This window comes from Thermobia domestica, chromosome 3 (genome assembly GCF_964235325.1).
Source record: "Thermobia domestica chromosome 3, izTheDome1.hap1.1, whole genome shotgun sequence".
Lineage (NCBI taxonomy): Eukaryota > Metazoa > Arthropoda > Insecta > Zygentoma > Lepismatidae > Thermobia > Thermobia domestica.
In genome coordinates this window covers 96163249-96187880 of record NC_137456.1, presented here as the reverse complement: position 1 = coordinate 96187880, position 24632 = coordinate 96163249, and the positions used below count along the sequence as shown (strand labels likewise).

Genomic DNA, 24632 nt, shown 5'->3' with positions numbered 1-24632 from the left:
AGTTTTCAGTGAGAACAAACATTTTGTGTTTTTATTTTAGTGTTGAAACGCTTTATTTTAAAAGTCTAAGGTAAATTTGACAGATGTCATGTGTTCTCAGATTGAAGACGAGATTGTCGCTCGTTGAATTTTATTTTCAAATTAGATTTAAAAGCATGTGCAATAATGTGCATAATTTTTCCAGTGGCCCGGCGTAGCGTAGTTCGATTCCCGGTGGTGGCATTCGGTCGAAAAAGTGGAAAAGCTTTTTCAGACTAGGTATCCTGAATGAGGTTTTCCTCATTCACACCAGGCAAATGCCGGGGTGGTACTTAACTTATAGGTTGCAGACCGCTTCCTTCCCTCCCCAATCCTTCTTTCTCTTTCCCCGGATAGTGTGATCGCCAAGGGACGTCATCCCTCATATCTGACAGGCTCACATGGCCACTGATGCCGAAAGCCCAGAAATCTAAATCCTAAATGCAATCTTAACTATATATAAAACTACATGAGCTGACATAAATTATTGAGCACTTCTTGTAGGGCTACAATGATTAAATTTATCACGGTTGTAGCTTTCCGCAAATAACCCACAGGAAAATTGCCAAAAGTGAATATTTTTAATTTTTATGCGGTCTAAAGAAGGGATGAAATTATTCCCCATGTTATTTAAATAGGCATTTTTTTGGACATATAATATCATGTTTTAGGTACTTAGAATTGGAATAAAAACTTGAAATTCGGTGTGCTTATATGTTTTCGTTAGCATTACATAAGTAAATCAGTAAAAATAAAAAAAATCCGACTTTAGAGTGGTTTTATGGAGAACTGAAAAATCTTTCCTATGTTATCTATATGGAACACCTTTTACACCCCAAATTACTGAGCACTCCCTGTAGGGCTACAATGATTGTATTTGGCATGATTGTAGCCTTCCAGGACTAACAGAAAGGAAAATTGCCAAAAGTTAATATTTTTAATTTTTAAGGGGTCTAAAGGGGGTGAAGGAATTCCCATGCTATTTAAATGGATGTTTTCTTGGTATACAAAATATTATCTTTTAGATAGTTGAAAAAGGAAAAGAAATGATAGAATTGTGGGTTGAAGGGGTGCGAGGCCGTAGGTGAGCAAATACAGTGTGGGGGGGCGAAGTCCCCAGATGGGCAGATTCAGGAAATATCAAGGGCAAGTTCACGAAATTCACTGTTCATACAATGGCCGGTAGATAAGAAATATGAGGCCGTAGGCCAAGGAGATTTGGGGATCTGGGGGCGTAGCTCCCTAGCTAGCGAAAGGCTAGTTTTTATGTAAAATGTTAAACATAGAATCTTCTATATTGTCATGTCTTTCTTGCTCAAAAAATAACATTCGAAAGAAATAAAAATGAAACTGAAATGTTACCATTAGTATCTATGCTGCTGATGACTGATTATGAATTAAAATATTTTGTTATTTTTATTTGTTCAATGTGATACAATGATATCACACTATTTTCATACTGACATTACGGCAGTTAGAATTATGAACCTTCGTTCTACCTTTAATGGAAGCTCTAATTGTTGTGCCTCTGTAACAAACAGCAGCAATACAGTAAGAATATAAACAATTCCTTAGGTACGTAATTAATTCAAATAAAATTTGAACGACTGTAGTTTAACATTTTCTAGTACCATTATCAAACTTCGAATATTATAAAATGTTATAAGAGTATGGTACGTTTTAAAGATTTGACATGTTTAAATTTTAATAGAATGTTCAGTGGCTGGTGTGCTGAAACTTCAAAGTAAGATTATCATGCTTTACGACATAATGAGTAAGATTATCATGAGATGCTCTTAAATGCGTTTCAACTTGTGAATGTTTAAGCTCTTGAATCTTGTTCCTTACCGTAAAACGAACATAAAGTGAACTTATTTTAATTATTTTTTTTTTTTTATCAACAATGTCATAATGTCGCGAAAGTTTTGCGTGAACATCTACCACACCCATTTCAAACTACTACTGTAGATGAAACGTTGACCACATCATGTGTTAATGTTACATTACTTTTCTTTTTGTCTTGCAGGTTCTGGTAGAACAGCAAATCAGGGCTACAGCAAACTAGCAGGTGGTGACGAGGATGTCAACGTGAATGTAAGCAGCCGGGAGGAGATCACGGAAAGCGGAGAAGAGATAGAGAGAGCAAGCGTCGGGAGCCTGTCTGAAACAGAATCCAGTGACTTCGAGCTAGAAGACGAAATTAGTGACGAAGACGACGACTCATTCGGTAAGTTAAAATGTAATATCTTTCGTGCATATCATTATCATCATCATAGGTATTCCGCCATTATTGACAGGTCACTTACTGCAAACTAAGAAGCTTCCATGCTCCACGGTCTTCTGCTAACCTCTTCGTCTTCACTTACGATTTTTCTGTTTTGATATAGTTCATTAATTGTAGTTCTTCGCCCCCTCACTCTCTTTCCTGCCATCATATCCTCTAGCACGCCTCTCATGATGCAGTTCCTTCTTCGCCAATTCCCAACTAGTTTCTCTTCCTCTTTCAATAATATCTAAAATTGTTCTTTTCTCCCCTACCATTTCTAACACCCTTCTATTCGTTTTCCGCTCGGGGCGCAGTGGCTCAGTGGTAGAGCGTTCACCTCCGGTGCTTGGGGTCCCGGGTTCGATCCCAGGTCACGCCGTGTGGACTTTGTGGTGGGCAAAAACTGTGCTTGTGGGTTTTCTCGGGGTTCTCCCGTTTCGTCCCACTTTCTTCATTCCACCATTTCACTCATCTCTCATCATCACCCTCTCCTTTAGCCTAACCGGCATAACCGTGGGACGCAAAACTTAAAGATTTCATTTCATTTTTTCGTTTTCCTCTCGGCCCAGCAAATTCGCTCCATTCTTTTTCACACCCATATTTTGAAAGTTTCCAGTTGTTTTTCATCATTTTTACGTAATATGCATGTTTCTGACCCAACAATACAATACTCCACACGAGAAGATTTATTAGTCTTTTTCTCAACTCTATATTCATTGTCCCACAAAATAGTATTTTTCCCCTCCTAAAGGCTTCTTTCACCATTCCTATCCTTGCTTTTATTTCACGTCTACATTTCATATCATTACTAATAACCAGGTATCAAAAACTAGTCACCTGTTCTATCCCCACTCCTACTTCTATATTTGACACGGACCCCTTGGTTGCAATCACCATGATTTTTTCTTACATTTATTTTCATCCCATATGCTTCTCAGCTTCGTGCATATATTAAAACTGAAAATTTATAAGAACATAATTTTGTCCTCTATGTTATAAATGACATCGAACATCATACAGTAAAAAGAATCACGCTTTGAAGTTTCAATTTCCTCTGGTAGTGTCGAATGCTGGAGGATGCTTCTGTCGTTTAACTACGTGGTGTGGATTACATTCTACAATTATAAGCCTTTGTTTCAATAGTATAAAATACTATGTGGATAGCCACCGTTAAAGTCGCCGTTACCCATGAAGATATTCACGGATTGACTCCATTAACAAACTCGACTGATACAATCGCTCTAGCTATGTATTGCAATCATGACTCCATTAACAAACTCGACTGATACAATCGCTCTAGCTATGTATTGCAATCATGACTCCATTAACAAACTCGACTGATACAATCGCTCTAGCTGTGTATTGCAAGAACGATTCCATTAACGAAGCTGCTGAGGCAATCGCTTTAGCTATCTATTGCGAGAAACAGAGTCCAAAAATTTGCTTTTGTTCCAGAGTTATGGTGCCGAGTAACAGTGCACATATGGAAACTAATATTACAATCTTATAAGATCTATTATCGTGATCCTAATAAAACTGTATTTATAATATTTGCAGAATACATTCTCACAGTAGCACGAAAGGGGTGTACAATTTTTTCATTGGAACAGCTTTGGGAAAAAGAACTTAAAAAGACTAGGAAAAGTTAAGAAGGTAAAAGATAAGGTTATATCTCCTTTTCGGGAACAGACACGATAGCCTATTGTCAGTGTAAAGATAATCGTCACCCCGTCCATGACTATTACCGTCCAAGTTTCCCAGGTATTCATATGGCAAAGGCTGGGTGGAGAGCCTACCCGCATTTGCATGAGGTTGGAAAAGATGAATTTTGTACTTAACAGGTATAAACCACGGACCTTCCGGTTGATAGGTACAGACTTTACCAACTCTGCCCCATCTCTTTTCTTAGGAAAGTGAATGACAGTTTGGAATGAACTGAACGGTCAGATCGACACCCTAATCTCTTTAATTCGCACCCTAACCATAATTGCATAACTGGATAATAAAAATATTCAAACTGAACAACGAAATTTCTCTCCTTTAAGAGTGAAAGATCAAAAGTGGCGGGCAATTGCCTAGTGAATAGGAATCTTCCGGCATCTTCCAGTATCGGCGCCAAAGAGTTAAGGTAAGGTCTCATTTCCCTTTTTGGTGCCAGAAAGTGTCCCGATGCCGCAAAATAACGTTCGCTTGCCATAATTATAACAGCAAATCCCAACATATAATCTGGAAAGCAATCCTAGCTCTGTCTTCTTCAGATTACGGCTGAAGTACATGTGCATTACTGGAACTAACGACTCGTGTAATCCGCTCATTCGGGAGTGGAACAAACCTCTCTTCCTTGGCAGGATATTCTCCCAATATCCTTATTCTACAAAGAAGAGAAGAGTATGTCTTCCTACAGGAGAAGATTCAATATTATGTCCGGGCCAAAGAGTTGTGTGTTTGTGAACGTAAATGCTACATTATTTCTTGACTTCAGCACATATGGAGGATATGTAGTCAGCACAATCCACCGGACTCTCTGTCCCCAGTTACGCCACGTACTCATTGTAAAGAGAATGGGTGAACATCAAAGCGTTATTCAAATGAAAGTAGAAGGAAAAAACTTTCTGCCCTTACATGGAATCGAACGCGGCCCGCAGAAATAGCAGGTAGACGTCTTACCAAGTAAAATTCCGCGGTTTAATATGATACGTACCATAATTAAAAGTCTGTGTACCACCATATACAGTAGACTTCCGACTACCGACATAATATGGCGGAAGGTCAGGCTGGATAACAAAAATAAGTAAATAAATAGAAAGCTGGATAGCCCATAGTTCTATAACTCTCACTTCCTACCGCACTCATTCTATTAAAAACTCTGTTTATAACAAACACGCTGTTATTTACTTTCCTGATCTCTGGCACAGTACTTTATAAAAGTTGTTTATGTACTATGCTGTAAGATTTATTACAGAAAAAAGAAGTGTAAGAATAAAAATACTTTAAACATTTTAAAATAAATTTTATGTCTAACTTAATTGTAACAAACGTAAAAAAATGTACACTTACATATATTTAAGTTTTAAAATAAACAGAACATTAACTTAGAAATAATTACAATTCTTTTTTAAAAAGAAATTGAAGTCCTGGATAGATAATATCGTTTCCTTGACAAACACACGTTTTTATTAAGACATTAGAAGTCAAGTAGATCGTTCAAAAAATATTTCTAATTTTATTACGGTTTTCTTTTTAACTAGCCTGGATGGGCGCGAGACGGATAGTCAAAAGTTGAGTGTAATGACCATAAATACAACGCTTTCCTGAAAACCAAATCCCTCCTATTGCCTATCAAGGTTGTATTCTACAATGTAAGCGCATTTAGATTTTTTTTTTCACCTTGCATCTCCAATCTGCAGATTAACAATAACGGCACATAGAAGTAATCCCTCTATATACATAGTCTTATTCATAAAATCGATTCCTAATTACGTGCTTAATAACTCTTACTTGTTGGAAACTTTTCATTTTTAATAGGTATGCTCGCATGAGGAGGTTTATTTCGTAACTTGTCGGGAAACACGGGAGCCTGGTGAGCAACGGCGAGTGAAGTCAGGCAAAGTAGTACAGAGAGTAAGGGTGCCGTAGGCGCCATTTAATATCAGCGTGACTTTAAAATATTTTAGGTAGTGCATAGCCAGTGTAGCCAGCTGTGTAGTATAGAAGATTAAGCGCTAAAGGTGTTAGACCGAGAGGCATTGAAAGTAAGTGTGACTCGAAATTCCTTCAGGACTGAATATAAGATATTAGAGAGTATACATTTTGTGTATAAATGCTTCCCTTACGAACGAAGAATTAGGAGTTACTAAACGTGTTAGTTCTAACGTATTGCTTCAGTTAGAGGTAAATATTTTTATTGTTTTTATTATCTTTTTTAATTTTTTATTTTTTATTTTATTTATTAATTAATTTTTATTTATTTATTTATTTATTTATTTATTTATTTTTTGTAAATTAATGTGTATATGTTGGTATTCTGATATTTAAATTAGCAACTTAATAGATCTATTCTTTATCTTGAAACTTCAGTGAACATCTTCTATAGTTTAATACCAAGGTATATAAAATAACAGGTAGCCCCAGTTCGCGTTTAGCATTCTGATTGGCTCTCTGTCCGTGGTCGTGTGGAGGGACTTTTGCCATCTTGAAACAGTATACCAACTAGCGTAATTGAGTATGCAGTATTTCACTTGTTGTCTTCAACGATACCTCGCGATACCCAAGGATGTTATAAAATAGAGGATTTGCCCATATGTATCTTCACCCCATTAACTGAATGTAGCCAAAAAACAATCTATCATTGGCAGGCCCGCAACTAAGGTTTCTGTCACCCGGGGCAAACACACAATTCGGCGCCCCCCCCTCCCCCAAGGTTTATTCGAAAAGTATCACTTATGGATTGCAACTGTAAATAACATTCTTAATGAAACCAGTTATATCGATTTTTAAGTACTTTAACCCTCCAATACGCGCGCGGGCTACCATTGTAGCCCAGCGTTTCTATTTTCCTTGCCGCAAAGTAATTCGAGATGATAACTCAAAGGGTGTCTGCGTACCTTTCTATCAACTATCATTCTGTGTGTTTAGGGTGTGGTCAAACGTAAAATCGAAAGGATCTCATTGTTATTCTGCTTGAAAGTTTCATGGGCTACATCTGTAGCCCGCGCGACTATTGATGTCACGGGTGTTCCAAAGCGTCAAAGTTTTTTCATTATAGTTTGGGTGTTGATCAGATGGTCAATGAGTTTGCAAAATGCCAATTCTGATGAGAAATGTTTTTAAAACCAATATTTACGATCCAAAATCATTGAGAACATAACAATGCAACAATGAAAAGCTTATTTTTATTTCTGTAAATTTTTCGGTGTAATCCTTTGATGTGGAGAAAAGAAGAAAACTTTCCATCAACAATGAAGCACACAAGAACTCCACACTATATTGTTATGTGTACCTCTCGAACTTGAGCACTTTCTGTACCTTTTGGGCACCTTTCTGTATACTTTCTCTTTCTGTATATATGCACCTCTAAGGTGCACACAAGTGATAGAAAAAACTGATTCGAGCAAAGCATGTCTCTTTACAGTGCATTAACTAGAAAGTTCATTAAATATGAAAGAAATTGCTTCATAAAATATTAATAAATAGATCAAGATATTTAGATTATTTAATGTATAGTAAATATTATACATTATACACGATTAATGTAAAAAAAATGATTGAAATTAACAATAAAGCATAATAAAGCATAAGTTGGACTGATAGATAACAATTCAAAATGCCTCGAAAAGCTCTCAAGCAAAACTAATAGATAAAGCTTCATACAGCCTTCACTCGCAAAATCTCTTGGTAGGCGTACAAGAAACAATTAAATACACCGAGGCGTGTAAATTATCTTTTCCGCCACAAAACTGCCCTCTAGTTTAAAAACATTACAGCAATTGCGTAACATTACAGGGGGCGCGTCTGAGCTAAACTCTTCAACCGGCAGCAAGCAATAAAAATCGGGAACTTTTCGCCCCCGCCCCTATTGATAACAGCGTTTTAAGCTTCAGAGCTGTTCTCAATGGAATTATACAAACAAACAGCTCCTTGTGGCAGGAAAAGGAAAGGGGGGCGGATTCTCTGTGGTCGCCCAAGGGAACAAATATGCATGCAATATTAGGTTTTTAATGTATGACATTACACCTATTTAGATGAGACTCTCTTTCTCTCTCTCTCTCTTTCTTTCTTTCTTTCTCTCTCTCTCTCTCTCTCTCTCTCTCTCTCTCTCTCTATATATATATATATATATATATATATATATATATATATATATATATATATATATATATATATTTATTTATTTATTTATAATCAACGAAAAGAGGTCCCATGGAAAAGGCCAAGTAAACTTTTGATTTCTTTTAACCTCTAGAATAAGTTCCTCAAGGGAAAGGGTGCGATTTTTAAAACAAGTGATATATCTTCTTTCCGGCGCCCCCTCCAACCACGCGCCCGGGGCACGTGCCCCCTCTGCCCCCCCCCTAGTTGCGGCCCTGATCATTGGCACGTCTGATTGGCTACTCTCATTTCCGCCATATGTTGGCTCAAACCGTTGCGATCTTCATGTAGACATGTAGTGTGTCTATTGTTTATTTTTACTTAAGTCGTTGCTTCAGATTTATATTATACAATGGTTACATGCTGTTATGTATGGGTGTACAAATACAAGTGAAAAGAAATTACCCGGAAAAACCTTTCACAGATAAGAAAATCACCAATCACAGAATACGTATGGCTGTGATGTATGGCTTCACAATTTTGTGATATGGACAAAATTTAATCCTCTATCTTATAACATCCTTGGCGATACTTCCACGTCACGTCACCGACCGCAAATTATCCTGAGAAAAATGAGAACAGAAGGGTTGAATCGAGAGTCCCCTGGTTTAATACTAACATCACGTAACTACTTCTTTATCCGCTACGATCCTTAGGTTGTATATGTACAGTACAGAACTCTAATAATCTCCACACCAAATACTCATCGAGGAACAGCATAATATCAATTCAAAACATTCACTGCCCATCTTGTCATTACTTTCTATCTTGCTAGTCGTTTAAGCGTCCAATACTTTTTATTTATTAATTTATTTATTTATTTTGAGTTACCGGGTATACGGAGGGCTTTCTAAACTACTAAATATGAACAATTCATTCACATGCACGAAATTTGGAAAGGAGAAGGAAGAAATTATATTATTATTACAGCTTTCTTTTAAACTGTTGTACTTAATAGCACGAACTTAGTATACGGTTATTTGTTACTTCAAAAATTATTAATCTTTCATTAACTAGCACAAATATACACGAAGCATGCACGGAGAGGGGACGAGCATTTTTATTGTCGCAGTAATACACAATTACAAATCTATATTACAGTATTACGTAGGTTGTATATAAAAGTGGCTCACTGATTAACACTCAGACCAAAATACAATTGTTAGAAACATGAAATTTGGACCAAAAAATTATTTTGTGGTGAAAGCAAAGGATAAGAAGGTTTTTTTTAAAAAAAAAAAAGAAAATCACTTTCTCTAAGGGAAAGTCAAATTCATTGCCATGATAAAGTATATAACGAATCTTTTAAGTCAGTGTTTACGAAAATTCCACTCTTAAAGGAAGAAAGCAGTGGCGGATTCAGCCCGAAGCCGGGGGACTAGGACCTCCAGGTTTCTGAGTGACAAAATAATTTAAGCTATTATTTATATATTTTGAAATGTTATAGTAAACTCATCATATACCTATCATAGTCTGGATTCTGACTGTCCCAGTTTTTATCTTCTAGATCTGCCTCTGAAGAAAGATGGGTAATTTTTATCATATTCTGATTTCCGATTTTATATTCGTAAAATGCGAATATGATCTTCCGAAGTTGGAGATATGAAATTCGCTACATAAATTCTTAATCAAAAATAAGGGAATATATGTGGCAGCATTTTTGAAAACTCAACTTCTAGAGGGGGGGCAATTTATTTAATATTCAAATCTGCAATTCATTATTTTAAAACTGACCAGTGTAAAGATTTGTTTAAGTAGGAGGTGTGAAATTCGTTATATAAGTGTAACGTGAATACAATCTATATTGTTTATATTATTATTATTAAATAATATTAGCAGCAAGACTTTTATAAGATATTAGAAGCTTACACTTCTTTTATTCTGAAAGATGACTGCAGGTATCCACTACCGGTACATCACAAAATATTTGTAGCTTCGTGTCATCAACTATCTATCTTTTTGACAATCAGCTTGACAACCACATCAACAACTAATCAACAAACCTTTTCTTTTCTTTTTCAATATACCTATTTCTGTTCAATTATTGCGCCTCTGATCATATACCTAAAGCAGGTACAGATTGATAATATTATTTACATCGTTATATAAGCTCTTCATTAAAATGAACGAAAACGTGTTGCAATTTATCGAAAATTCCACTTCTAAACGGGGGAAAGACAGCAAATTTTACAATATGGTCATTCCTGGTTTATATTTATTAAACCTCATTCTTTCCGTGTAAAGAGCAGGCATTTTACCTAATATTAATGTATAATAGATTCTGAGAGGGAAGCTAAAACTTTCAGAACATTTCTCTTTTATACACACACATATATATATATAATGATTCATCATTCGAAGCATTTTGCTTCATCATTGTTTCTATGAAACACAATTCTCTTCCTCCTCAATATTTGTGAAAAAGTTTTTATATTGTGTAGTGCTTTTATTATTATTTTGTTGTATGGTAGATGTCGACGCTCTGACAAACTTCTATACCGTTTTTATTACCAGAAATTTCACTTCGAAAAATAAACGAATAGTGAACATAAAGGCACGTAATACCACTCAAGTAATTTAAAATGATGTACAAGGACTCGAAAAAATATATATAAAAAGCATAAACCTGATGCACTCTTCCACATTAACTTCATATAAAATATGAGTGTTGTCGCTAGTACTTTTTTTTTCTTTCTTTTTCAAAATTTTAATCATAAGAGTAATCTCTAAATGGCTACTAGAATATTAAAAACATGTTGCCGTTTTTAAAAAATAATTACGAAGTGTCATACCCCATGCATTTTCCCACTTTTTGATGAACAAGTAAATTGTTATTTTATTACTTTTTTTTTAATAATGTAAAGTATGAAAAGATAAGGTATACAAAGAAACAAATGGAAAATGATGTTGACGCAGTTAAACCGTTAATAAAATATATCTTGAAGCCGCAGTGGCTCAGTGGTAGAGCGCTCACCTATGTTGTGTAGATTTTCTTGTTCAATTGTATCTCGCACCACTTGAACATTTTGGCAGAAAACTGCTGTGTATAGTTACAGTTCTCTGGTTTCCTCCCTCTTTGATCATCCGTTCATTCCCATCATCATCATCTCCCTAAGTCTCGGGTCATAATCTATCGCCAATAACATTTCTTGAAAAAGAAAAATCTTCCGAAAAAAAAAACTCATCCCAAGAGTAAACTACTGACTTTCTCAGAACCAATTATTACCCCATATTGTAGAATTGTTACTTGTAACGGATCAATTTAGTTTATGTACTAGTTCTGTAATTCGTGTCTGTTTTTCTCCCTAACTTCAGAAAATTAAGGTCATGACATCTCCACGAAATATGACCTTTATATTTCACATATTTTATTTATTTATTGTCAATTTCAAGGATGTTATAAATAGAGGATCTGTCCATATGTATCTTCATCCTATTAAATCGATGAAGCCAAAAAACAACCGAGCATCGGCACGTCTGATAGGCTACTCTCGTTTCTGCCATCGTCTGATTGGCTACCTTTCGTTTCTGCCATAATTGTTGGCTCAAAACATTGCGATCCTATTGGGCGGAGTGGGCAGAGTAGGGGTGGCGAAACTGTGACGTATGGCTTCAAGATTTTGTTGTAAGGGCAGATCCTCTATTTTATAAGATCCTTGGTTAATTTAAAAGGCATGGTTTGTGTCGAATTGTTTAATATTCTTTCTTTATTATTCTTTTATTGTATTTCTTTGAATTTCTTTGTTAATGACTAGAGTTGTTCTGCATAAATTTGGCATTTATTCCGAAGTTGGGCGTCCGCTTTCGCCACATTTTTTGGCTGTTATCTCCTTTGCACAATTTTTGCAATTTTTGCCTTAATCCGTGCTCTTCACAATCTGTTAAAAGATTTTGCTCGTTATCAACGTATTGCTTTACAAATCTTAAAACTGTTAGTTCATTGCCATTGTACATTCGCCATGTTGATAACATAAATGCTCGTTTGTTTCCCACAATGCAACTGTTCGGTTACCTTGTGCCAAGTAGTTCCATCCGCTTGCATTATAGTCCCATGTTTATAACCGCTTACATATAACAAACAAACAGATTTTTCGAGATTCTTATATATTATCAAGCATACAAACGATCAAATTATCCATATCTTTCCTGTAAATTTTAAAAATTTTGCTGGAAACGGACGCCCAACTTTGGAACTTAACCCTAAATTTAATCTTTGATGTTAGATATTTCATATTATCAAGAAGTCTTAATATTTTAATCTCATTATTGGAAATATTGTGTATGTTAATTCTCATTTTTGGGAGAATCGAAGTTTGTTTTTGTTTTTATTTTGGTATTTGAGTTTCATATGTGAATGTTGTTAATGTTGTAAGTTTTCTGAAAGGTTTCCTGTTAGTCTAAGCATTTTGTAATTGTGTTTTGTTGTTAACGATTTCGGCTCGAATTTTGGGAGCCACAAGACATTGAAGGGACATTGTGCTAGTATATCATAGTTAAGTCTTCAAGTCGGGAATTAAGTATTCAACAACGTTATTTTGATAGACTGACATTGTGTACAACAAAGGTCCTTCAACTACTAGTTCAAATTCTCACTTCAATTCTGACTATCCACGACTCCTACAGAGACTGATCCAGACTGCCTTTGACGAAATAAACTGAAGCATTTATACAACAAAAGATGCTTACTTTGCATCTTGTGAGCTCCCAAAATTCGGGCCGAAATCATTACACGTGCGTGTAAGATTTCTCTGAAGAAATCTTATTTAACCAATGCTTGTTAAAGATTAAACATCATGTAAATATTCAGAATTTTACATAATTTACATCACGCTGTCTGATGCATTATGTTTTTGTTAACAACAAAACACAATTACAAAATGCTTAACCTAACAGGAAACCTTTCAGAAAACTTACATTAACAACATTCACAGACTGCTTTTTATGAAACTGAAATACCAAAACAAAAACAAAACAAATTTTGATATTCTTCCAAAACTGAGAATTAACATACACAATATTTCCAATAATGAGATTAAAATATTAAGTAAGACTCCTTGACAATATAGGTAATGTAGGATGTGCCTTGAGCTAATGCTACCAATCTATCCCAAGTGCTCTATTTTAGAGAATGCTACATTCCAGATTCAATTTCAGAGGAATAACAACCCAGGTTGACAATATGCCAATAATAATTTGTAAGCAAAAAGATATATATAACTAAGACTTTCTTTTCGTTCAGATATACTTTGGCGATATCTGTTCATTAAGAGTATTAAGAGAACACATTTCTAGTGTTGAAAAATATTATTTTACGAATGTAAAGGGATATAGAGATAAAGTAAGTCTTTAATTCGGCGTACTATAATTCATTAGAGATAGTATAATAGCTTATTTGTGTTGAATAATGAAAAAATGAAATTTTTGAGTTTTACGTCCCACGGTTATACCGGTTAGGCTAAAAGAGACGGTGAAGATGAGAGATGAATGAATTGGTGGAATGAAGAAAGTGGGAGGAAACGGGAGAACTCCGAGAAAACCCACGCACACGGTGTTTGTCCACCACAAAGTTCACTTGGCGGGTGTTGAATAATGTGTACTTATACAAATATGTCTCTTTAAATCTTAAGCTTAAAGCCTATTAGTCACTAATGGAACGTCTTCTGATATCTTAAATTATATGTTGAAATTCATTTATGTTTGATAAACAAATAGTTGTTTTGTTACCGCAACCTATATTCATCATTATATATGCTAAAGATTGATTATGTCGAGCGGGAGAACGTAGGATGTATTAAGATGTTGTTTCTTATTCCGACTCGTCGAGGTTAATGTAATAAGAAATCACGAATATAAGATTACTTAACCTGAAATGACATATTTATATAGCTAATGTGTTCTATATTGAATCCTCGAGAAGTATCGTAATTGAAATGACGCACTGGATAAAGTGTTGTTTGAAATATACTGTAGGAAATTGCTATTACATCTGCTTGTTCAATGTATCCACGCTTATTTTTGTCATGTATGGTTCTTGTTTCACATAACTTGTGCTATGAATCAACGGTTCGCTTTTCAATGACAACACTGATTAGTAAATTTGGTGTATTTACTTGATTACAATTTTGGAGATTTTATTTCTTTATCAGCTGTTGTCTCATTTTGGTAGTGGGAACTCAATCGTATATGTCCGAGTCTGTGGTCCAGGATAAGTCTGATAGAAACACATACAATGTAGCCCTACTAAGGGCTAACACACGCACACAGAACCAATTACTGAAACTGGTATCTCAACTCCCACTTAGGGGTTTGTATCCCAGGCAAATTGTCGCGCCAAAGATTGAGCCTAGGAACACTTGGTTCGAAGACAAAGCTAATCTCAAGTGCGTTGTCATTCATCTCCTTTAACCTACAAGACATAACCATGAGACATTAAAGTAAAAATTTTATTCTATACAATATTAAGACGTGTCAATAATCTTTGGATAAGACGAGTTTAGTACATATTTCCAAAATTAATAATTTAGTCACTTAATAATAAGAAAATAAAGTTGCTTCCATTCGAAACGGCTATAACATGGCAAAGGCTAGGTGGATGTAAAGCTCAACACTTTCTAAACTCTGATACAGTCAGAAAATGACGTAGATACCACCACCCTCCGGCCGCCTCTGCTCCTAAGGTTTCTCCAAGAACCCATTTTGAAGAGGTTAGATCAACTTCTCAGCTACATCAGAACTTAGAACAAGAGTAGAACGGAAAATGAATCCTGTTCCCACCGAAGTCCCCAACTCACATCATATGGTTCATACGTAGAGGCCTTACAATCTACGCCACAAAACAACAATATAGTAAAATCCTGATTATCCACGGAATTGAGTTTCGCGCTTAAGTGCTGATAATCCGCGAAATGGCTACACATACAATTATTGACTTGATAAATAGTTGTTTTCTATACCACTTATGACTTCATAAATAGGGTTTTCTGTACCAATGACTTCATAAAATAAATAGTAGTTTTCTGAATCAATTATGACTTCATAAATAGTTGTTTTCTGTATTTAATTAGGATTTCATAAAAAAAAAATCTATATCAATTATGACTCCATAAATAGTAGTTTTTAATATCAATTATGACGTCACAAATAGTAGTTTTCTATATCAATTATAACTTCATAAATAGTAGTTTTCTATATCAATTATGACTTCATGAAAAGTAGTTTTCTGTATCAATTATGACTTCATAAATAGTAGTTTCCTATATCAATTATGACTCCATAAATAGTTGTTTTCTGTATTCAATTATGACTTCATAAATAGTTTTCTATATCAATTATGACTCCATAAGTAGTAGTTTTCTATATCAATTATGACTTCACAAATAATAGTTTTCTATATCAATTACTTCATAAAAAGTAGTTTTCTGTATCAATTATGACTTCATAAATAGTGATTTTCTGTATGAGTTATGACTTCATAAATACTAGTTTTTTGTATCAATTATGATTTCATAAATGGTGGTTTTCAGTATTTAGAAGTATGTTGATTCATTTAATTCAGAAAAAAATTGATTAATTGCTTACGTGTTTTCGTTTTTTTTTAAAAAAAAAACTTCTTTATTTGTGATTGAAGTTTTTAAATAACATTTTGTCACAAAGTGATGCATCGTCGCAAAAGAAAACTACTATTTATACTGGTTGATTTACTCTATCTTTCCCAATCTTGGATTTAAGTTAAGCATCTTATTCAACTTCGCTTTAACCTTTTTGTCAGTTTTGCCTGGAGCAGAACTTAAAGAAGTTGTTTTCTTAACAAGCTCGAGTAACTCGTAGAGGGATACATCTTGAGTTTCCAGACGCTTAAATATCTCAATAATTGTCGAAAAGTGTACATCAATGATATAAATATCTTGAGAGATCTATTATTTTCCAGTGTTAGAATAGTATATTCCAGAAGTTAAGAAAAGTACTTTCTAAAGGAATGTGCAGTACAACTGAAATTACTATTTTAACTTGTTAAGGACGATAAAAATTATTAGTAACTTCCAATATACAACAGAAGTATGTGAATATTCTTAGAATATGCACTGGCCTTCAAACCATGCATTTGCATAAGTAATCTCATCTCATCTGTTACTTTTAATTTGTATTGCACCGTTGAAATTTTAAGATATATATGTACTGTAGTTGTAAAAAGTTTCTTATTTTCACGTTTTGCACTAGTATTATGTATTAGCACTTTTATGGACATCAGAGCTTATATTTATCCACCAATGTTTAACCCATTGGAATCATATGACGAACTGTAATGATGGGAAGCATTTAAACGTTCAAATTGTATGATGATATACTCGTGAAGTAGTCAATCTAAACGAAAGTAACGAGTATATTTTCCTGCGTAGATACGTGTCTTGGATTCACTTTGTCTTTTGGAGGAGACACGGGGATCGGGGATTTGCCTCTTAAACTCTTTTTTTTTTTTTTTTTAATTTCCGATAAAGAAATAATTGTTTCTTTGTGTGTAATATATAGTATTCAACATAGCGTCAAGACAAGTGTAGTGCAATTTTAGAGAATAATGTTGAAAGTAATGATTCCGCAGAATGGTAGCGTTGGTGTTTCATGATAACGATGTGAGCATGGCTACCCGCATCGGGGAGCAAAGAGGATAGTTCCCTCTGGATTTTCGAAGTGTCTTTAGTTTTTAGAAATACGTCAAAACATACTAATTTTCTCTCATGTACTTTAGTACTTAATAGTATCATAGTTTATTTACAGTAGTTAATGAGGTTTGTGTATAAATAATTGTTTTATATGATGCATTATGTCCATGTGTGCATCAAAATGTGTATTCGCGACTATACTTGTGTGTCAGTCCTTTGCCCTCTTTAGAATCAGTCTTTCGTCCCTCCTTGGAATCGGTATTTTGCGTTCTCCTTAGAATTGGTCATTCCCTCTCCCTTCTTTTGGAAAAACTACTGCGAGCATTACTGAGTGTGAGTTCAGTAACCAGATTGACGGAGAAAGTTGTGTACGCGTATGTGATGATGGCACGCCTAGTTCGTCTAAACACGTGAGATTCACAACAACAAAATAAACAGAATGACTGCAAACAGAGCAAAAAAAAAAATCAATCCCAGAACATTTCCTTCTACCAGGGCCGGCGAGAGGGGAGGACAGGAGGGGCCAAAGCCCTGGGGCCCAGGGCCCCAAAGGGAGCCCGACGGCCGAGGATAAATAATTACTAAATGTTGTATATTTTTACTCAGTTCACTTCCAATCAGTGCGCTCTTTGTGTAACAATTTTTGTGTACTGTGGTGTTGCAAAGAAATGACAGGTGACCAGATCCAAGAACAAGCAGCTGCACTAGTCCAGCGATACCCAAAAGATTTAGGAGATGATCTTTCTGATGAACTGCATAGCCTGAAATTGATATATACGGCCAATTTTGGTGAGAAAACGCTTTCACCATGGGATCTCCTAAATAACATCAAAACCTTGAATATAGAAACTTTATTTCCAAATCTGACAGTGGCCCTTCGTATATTCGTCACAATCCCTGGTACCGTTACTAGTGCAGAGCGCTCTTTCTCTCTGTTAAATAGAGTAAAAAATGTTTTACTCTCTACAATGTCAAGACAGATTGTCAAGCTTAGGCTTGTTGGCAGTGGAGACAGAACTTATCAAGTGTACCAAACTGGATGCTATCATTGATGAATTCGCCCTGAAAAAAAAAAGAAAGAAAAAAAGAAAAAGAAAAAAAGAAAGGGAATTTTGTTGTAACTATACGTAGAAAAGGATACATTGTAACTGTAACAGTTGTCTAGCAGTAATACATATAATAAATTTCTTCTACAGACAATTACTATTAATATCACATTATTAATCACACTGTAATTAAGTTGAGCAATATTTCATTGAAATAACTAAATTAGGCCTAATACCTCATGTCTCTTGTTAAGGAAGACTAACTGCAAAGCTTACTTCTATATAATTATTTATAGCAACAATTTATGCAAAGATATGCATAGTACAGGGTAGGTTGGATGGTTGAGAACATTTACTTTCTCAACTTTTATTAACTATTTAATACTTTCTTTTTGTATTTCCTTCACAAATTAGTTTGTTTTGAGCATTTGATTGAGCATTAGGGGAGAAGTTTTGCTATTACAAATAGATAAGTTACTTTTTTTTTCCATATTTTGATACCATTGTATTTAAATATATATATATATATATTATTCATTTTAGTTTTGAAGCCTTCAAAAATCTTAAAACCAACAAGTATAGGGTTTAAACAAAATCATAAATAGTGAATTAATGAAGTTTTTTTTTTTCAGCGAACAGTGAACATAGGCTAGGTTCAGAATTCTTATTAATCACTTATTTGGAGATATAGCAATACTGTTTACCATATAAATTAAACGCATTAATGGTCTAATAAAGAGTTCAAAATAAGTCTTAATGTTCATTTTAGTTTATTTCCGTACAAAGTGGTAAGTACGTAAAAAGTTATAAGGAAACATGTAAGGGGCCCGAGATTGCTCAGCCCCGAGGCCCGCGACCGCTCTCGCCGGCCCTGCCTTCTACAAAAACAGTTGTGTTTGCCAAAGTATAACTTAGTTTAAATAATTTTTTAACACGATAAAGACTCTCCTAGAACATTTAAGTCTGATTTCTATGTTTAAAGCTGATTAAAAAGGATTTAACTTTTTTGAGGGAATTATCTTTGGAATCTTCTTGCAAATTTCATGTGCAAACTATTGAAGTTAATTTTGGCAAGCCCATAGTGTGAAACACAAACTAGGTTTAATTCTTCTCTAATTAGTGTGATATACTAAGATACTTACCCAGGGGTGTAACCAAGGGGAGGCCCATCGGGGCCAGGCCCCCCAAATGGTTTCCTGCCCCCCCCCCAAATGACCAGCTTTTAAAACATCATAGTAAAATTATCTCGCTTCATTCATTTAAAAGTAACAAAGTTTATTGACAATTAATAATTTATGGTAAAATAGTATGAAGAAATATTGTTTTTCCATACCGATCGAAAAATAGTATAGTATCTCTTCCTTATACCGATCGAAAAATAGGATTTTTTTGTGACAGCAGATTACACAATTTACTGCGCTTTATATTTGACAGTTTGAAGACAAACGTTTTACCAAGGTACTACAAATACAGCCATAAAACAAAGTACTAAACTGATTTGTAAGTATTGTATATTTTTATATGCTTTAACAAGTGTTTTAAAAGACATAGAGGATGGAAAATTTGGTGAGAAACAATGCTTTTATTCAATTTGGATTTCATTCACTCTCTCTTTTATTTCTACTCAGTGTAATAAAATAATTATGTTTTTTAGTCACGAATAATAAATAAGTATTTTTGTCAGGAAACCGTAAAGAAATTAAGTGAAATTTCAAAGAAAATCAATCTTGTGTAGAGGTAACCAAGAAAAGTTTTGTTGCTTTTTCACCCACCACCTTCGAACATCGATATGTCACCTAACCAGGAAGATCAAAAATAGTCCCCATCAGCATCGACGACCTTCAGAAAACGTTCTGGAAGGCCATGGAATCCATCGCGGTAGAACTTGGTGGGCCGTGAAGCGAAGAAAGTATCAGGTGCATTTTGGACTTTTACTAGGGATTTGAACTGGCGTCCTCTAAGGTGATTGTCCAAAGAATGGAACAGGTGATAATCGGACGGTGCAATACCCGGGGAATATAGTGGTTGCAATATTGTTTCCCATCCAAGGCGAAAAATGGTGTCCTGAGTCAAATCCTAGCCTAGCCACGTGGGACTTAGCGTTGTCCCGTAAACGAGGACCCATTTGCAATTCAGAAGTGTTGGCTCCAGAGTTTTGAGTTTTTGTTGAGCACAGCTCAACTGCTGACACTACACAGTTGCATTGATACTCTGACCAGCTGGTAGCAGTTCCCGATGCATGATGCACCAAACACACAGAAGGACCTTCTTCTGGTACAGTGCTGGTTTCGGCTGTTTTGAAATCGGTTCATGGTATGCTAACCAATGAGGACGGCACCGTGGAGCTTCGTATAGGATACACTTTTTATCACATGTCAACGCCCTGTCCAGAAATGGGTCCGAAACAGTAAATAAGCACAGGCGACTGCCGCGTTGCCTTCTGGCCCAGAGTCAAAATATGAGAGACCCATCGATCCAACTTGTAGTGCTTCACAAGTTGATGGAGTGCTGCCAAATGGTTTCTCCACACACTGAATTGCAGTCCCAGTTCCTCTTTGTACATGTGTTGGTCTTCTGGCACGTGGCGTTTTCGGGTGTTTCGTCATCGTCCTTAAACTTGTTAAACCATCGCTGCAATGTCCGCGTCGTCACGACGCCCTCACCAAAGGTCTGACATATCTTCTGTCCCGCTTCAGCGGCGTTTGACCTCCATTTGAACTCATTCAGCATACATGCTCTTATGACGCTCTGTGGATGTCCCATGTTCCCTCTGTCTTTACGCAAGTTCACGGTGTGTCTGAATTGCCACAACTAGGTAGTATGTTGGATATACCCACACCAATAACTGGCGTTCGCCTTATCTCCACTCGCATTCAACTCACGGTGTGAGGTCCAATTGAATACAGACCTCCACGAAAAGGGAGAGAACTTTCTTGGTTTCCTTTACAGTTATGCACAAAAGTATAGCGTTTGGTCCCAGGCAGTAGTTCTTGATTAAGCATAAAAACACTATCTTGAATATAATTTATGGATGATAATAATAATAATAATAATAATAATAATAATAATAATAATAATAATAATAATAATAATAAGAAGAAGAAGAAGAAGAAGAAGAAGATAAAATAGTGTTTTTAGTTTTCCAGAAGGAAACCAAAATTTTCCTTTCTTTCAGGCCTCAAAAACACTAGCAGCAACACATTTTTTGGCTTTGTACATTCTAGTTGGCCCCCCCTCAAAAACGACGCCCCCCCCTACACAAACCTGCTAGCTACACCCCTGTACTTACCACCTGCATGCACGTATTCTCAGAACTTTGGTTTTTAAAGTTTCGCTGATAGTTTTTGAAAGAAATAGTAAGTTAGAAATAGCTTCGCTGATAGTTGTTCAAAGAAATAGTAAGTTAGAAATAGCTTCGCTGATAGTTCTTGAAAGGAATAGTAAGCTAGAAATAGCTTCGCTGATCATTGTTGAAAGAAATAGTAAGCTAGAAATAGCTTCGCTGATAGTTCTTGAAAGAAATAGTAAGCTAGAAATAGCTTCGCTAATTGTTGTTGAAAGAAATAGTAAGCTTCTGTTCGGGCGAAAAATGAAGTTTCTTTTTAGTTTGAAATCTCATGGTATGCCCTTTAGGCTAGAGGAGACAAGTAATTAATGAGAATGAATGATTGTGAAAATGAGTTATTTTGCTCTGCCACCTGGAATCAAACACGGGACCGCATGAGTAGTAGAAAAATGAGTCTTCTGCGCCACTGACCCTCTACCCACTTTCTCGGTCCCGCCTGAAGCAGACAACGAGTTTCCCAGTGCCGCCTGACACACTATGCCGGAAGACACAGGGAGGATACGAGAAATCGAGCATCGTGAACCGTCCACCCACGGTCTTTTACGACCTCCATTTTAGGGGTGAATTTGTTCCCTTTTACGAGCACTTTTAAGGGGGTGTATTCGTTCTCTTTTATGACCTCCATTTTAGGGGGTGAACTCGTTCCCTTTTACGAGCATATTTTTCCCAACCCCTACGAACACATAGCAGAACATCAGACTACGTAACATAACGAACATACAGCAGAACAGACTCGTTCCCTTTTATGAGCACTTTTTCAACCCTTATTTTAATTATGAACACATAGAAGAGCAGATAACACATAAGAGTACGTAACACACAGCAGAATAGATAATACATAGCACAGCTAATAAAAGAACATGGCTTATTTTTCAACCCTTATTTTAACATAACAGAAATTACATACGATTACGAACACATAGAAGAGCAGATAACACATAAGAGTACCTAACATAACAAGGGTGAACTCGTTCCCTTTTATGAGCATATTTTCCAACCCCTATTTTAACATAGCAGAGCTAATAAAAGAACATTTCTAATTTTCCAACCCCTATTTTAACATAGCAGAAATTATGAACATACAGCAGAATAAGATAATACATAAGACTCGTTCCCTTTTATGACCTCCATTTTAAGGGGTGTACTCGTACCCTTTTATGAGCACATTTTTCAACCCCTATTTTAACATAGCATAGAATACATGGAGACTATGAACATACAGCAGAGCAGATAACAAACACAACCACCTCCATTTTAAGGGTGTATTCATTCCCTTTTATGAGCATATTTTCCAACCCCTATTTTAACATAGCAGAAATTACACTGAGACTATGAACACACAGCAGAACAGATAATACATAGCACAGCTAATAAAAGAACATGGCTTATTTTCCAACCCCTATTTTAACATAGCAGAAATTACACTGAGAGTACGTAACACACAAGGGTGTATTCATTCTCTTTTATGAGCATATTTTCCAACCCCTATTTCAACATGACAGAGACTACGAAACATGGCGGACATAGCACAGGGGGTGTATTCATTTTCTCCACCCCTAATTGAACATAGCAGAAATTACACTGAGAGTACGTAACACACAAAAACCTCCATTTTAGGGGTGGACTCGTTCTCTTTTATAATTACTTTTCCAACCCCTATTTTACCATAGCAGATTTTTCAACCCCTATTTTAAGACAATGAATACCTATGTAACATAGCGATTCGATACGCTCTTTGAACCGATTTGGATGAAACTCGGCATATGGAGGTTTTCGATCATGCTGATTACAAATATCATACTTATTTTTACCTGGGTCCTATAGTTTATGTGGCATACGCCCTTTCTAGGGCACTTAAAACCTAATTACTCGAAAACGGAGCCACATACTCAGGTGCTGTTTCCACATCTAGCAATAGGTCATCAGGTACTACATGTCCCAAAATTAGTGGTCATCGAGGTCAAAGGTCAACATACTTAAAACCCAATAACTCGAAAACGAAACCACATATTGAGGTGGTGTTTCCACATTTAGCAATTGGTCATCAACTACTACAAGTTCCAAAAATAATGATCATCGAGGTCAAAGGTCAACATACTTAAAACCCAATAACTCGAAAACGAAACCACATTTTGAGATGTTGTTTCCAAATCTAGTAATTGGTCATCAACTAGTACATGTTAAAAAAGTACTGATCATCGAGGTCAAAGGTCAACATACTTAAAACCTAATAACACGAAAACTGAGACACATACTCAGGTGCTGTTTCCACATTGAGTAATAGGTCATCAACTACTACTACAAGTTCCAAAATAATGATCATCGAGGTCAAAGGTCAACATACTTAAAACCTAATAACTCGACAACTGAGCCATATATTGAGGTGCTGTTTCCAAATCTAGTAACTGGTCATCAGGTACCACATGTCCCAAAATAATGTCCACCGAGGTCAAAGGTCAACATACTTAAAACTTAATAACACGAAAACTGAGCCACATATTGAGATGCTGTTTCCACATTTAGTAACTGGTCATCAACTACTACAAGTTCTAAAATACTGATCATCGAGGTCAAAGGTCAAAATACTTAAAACTTAATAACACGAAAACTGAGCCACATATTGAGATGCTGTTTTCAAATCTAGTAACTGGTCATCATCTACTACAAGTTCCAAAATTAGTCGCCATCGAGGTCAAAGGTCAACATACTTAAAACCTAATATCTCGAAAACTGAGCCACATACTCAAGTGCTGTTTCCACATTGAGTAATAGGTCATCAGGTACCACAAGTTCCAAAATAATGACCATCGAGGTCAAAGGTCAACATACTTAAAACCTAATAACACGAAAACTGAGCCACATATTGAGATGCTGTTTCCACATTTAGTAATTGGTCATCAGGTACTACAAGTTTCAAAAATAATGACCATCGAGGTCAAAGGTCAAAATATTTAAAACCCAATATCTCGAAAACGAAGCAACATATTGAGGTGCTGTTTCCAAATCTAGTAATAGGTCATCAACTACTACAAGTTCCAAAATTAGTCGCCATCGAGGTCAAAGGTCAACATACTTAAAACCTAATAACTCGAAAACGAAGCAACATATTGAGGTGGTGTTTCCACATTTAGTAATTGTTCATCAACCACTGCAAGTTCCAAAATAATGACCATCGAGAGCTTGTAAACGGAGCAACGGATAAATTTTGTACAAAGCAGAAAAAGTGAAGGAGGAATAAATTTGAGTGGCCTATTCAATTTTGTACCAAGGAGAAATGTCATTTTAACTAGCTGAGAACTATATGTCTTCTTGTACTAATTAAACAAACGAAGGAATATTGTACCAATGAGAAATGTCATTTTTTCTAGGCCATGTTCTAATATTTAAACAAACGAAGGGGTGAATTTGAGTGACCTATTCAATTTTGGCAC

General features: G+C 35.6%; 1 protein-coding gene across 1 annotated transcript in view; it reads left to right on the top strand.

The window, feature by feature from the left end:
* Positions 1–24632, top strand: part of LOC145680628 (uncharacterized) — a 347409-nt gene that overhangs the window by 279064 nt on the left and 43713 nt on the right. The window contains exon 2 of the mRNA XM_081751317.1: positions 2045–2245. Coding sequence (XP_081607443.1) covers positions 2045–2245 — 201 coding nt within the window. The remainder of the gene's footprint in view (positions 1–2044; positions 2246–24632) is intronic.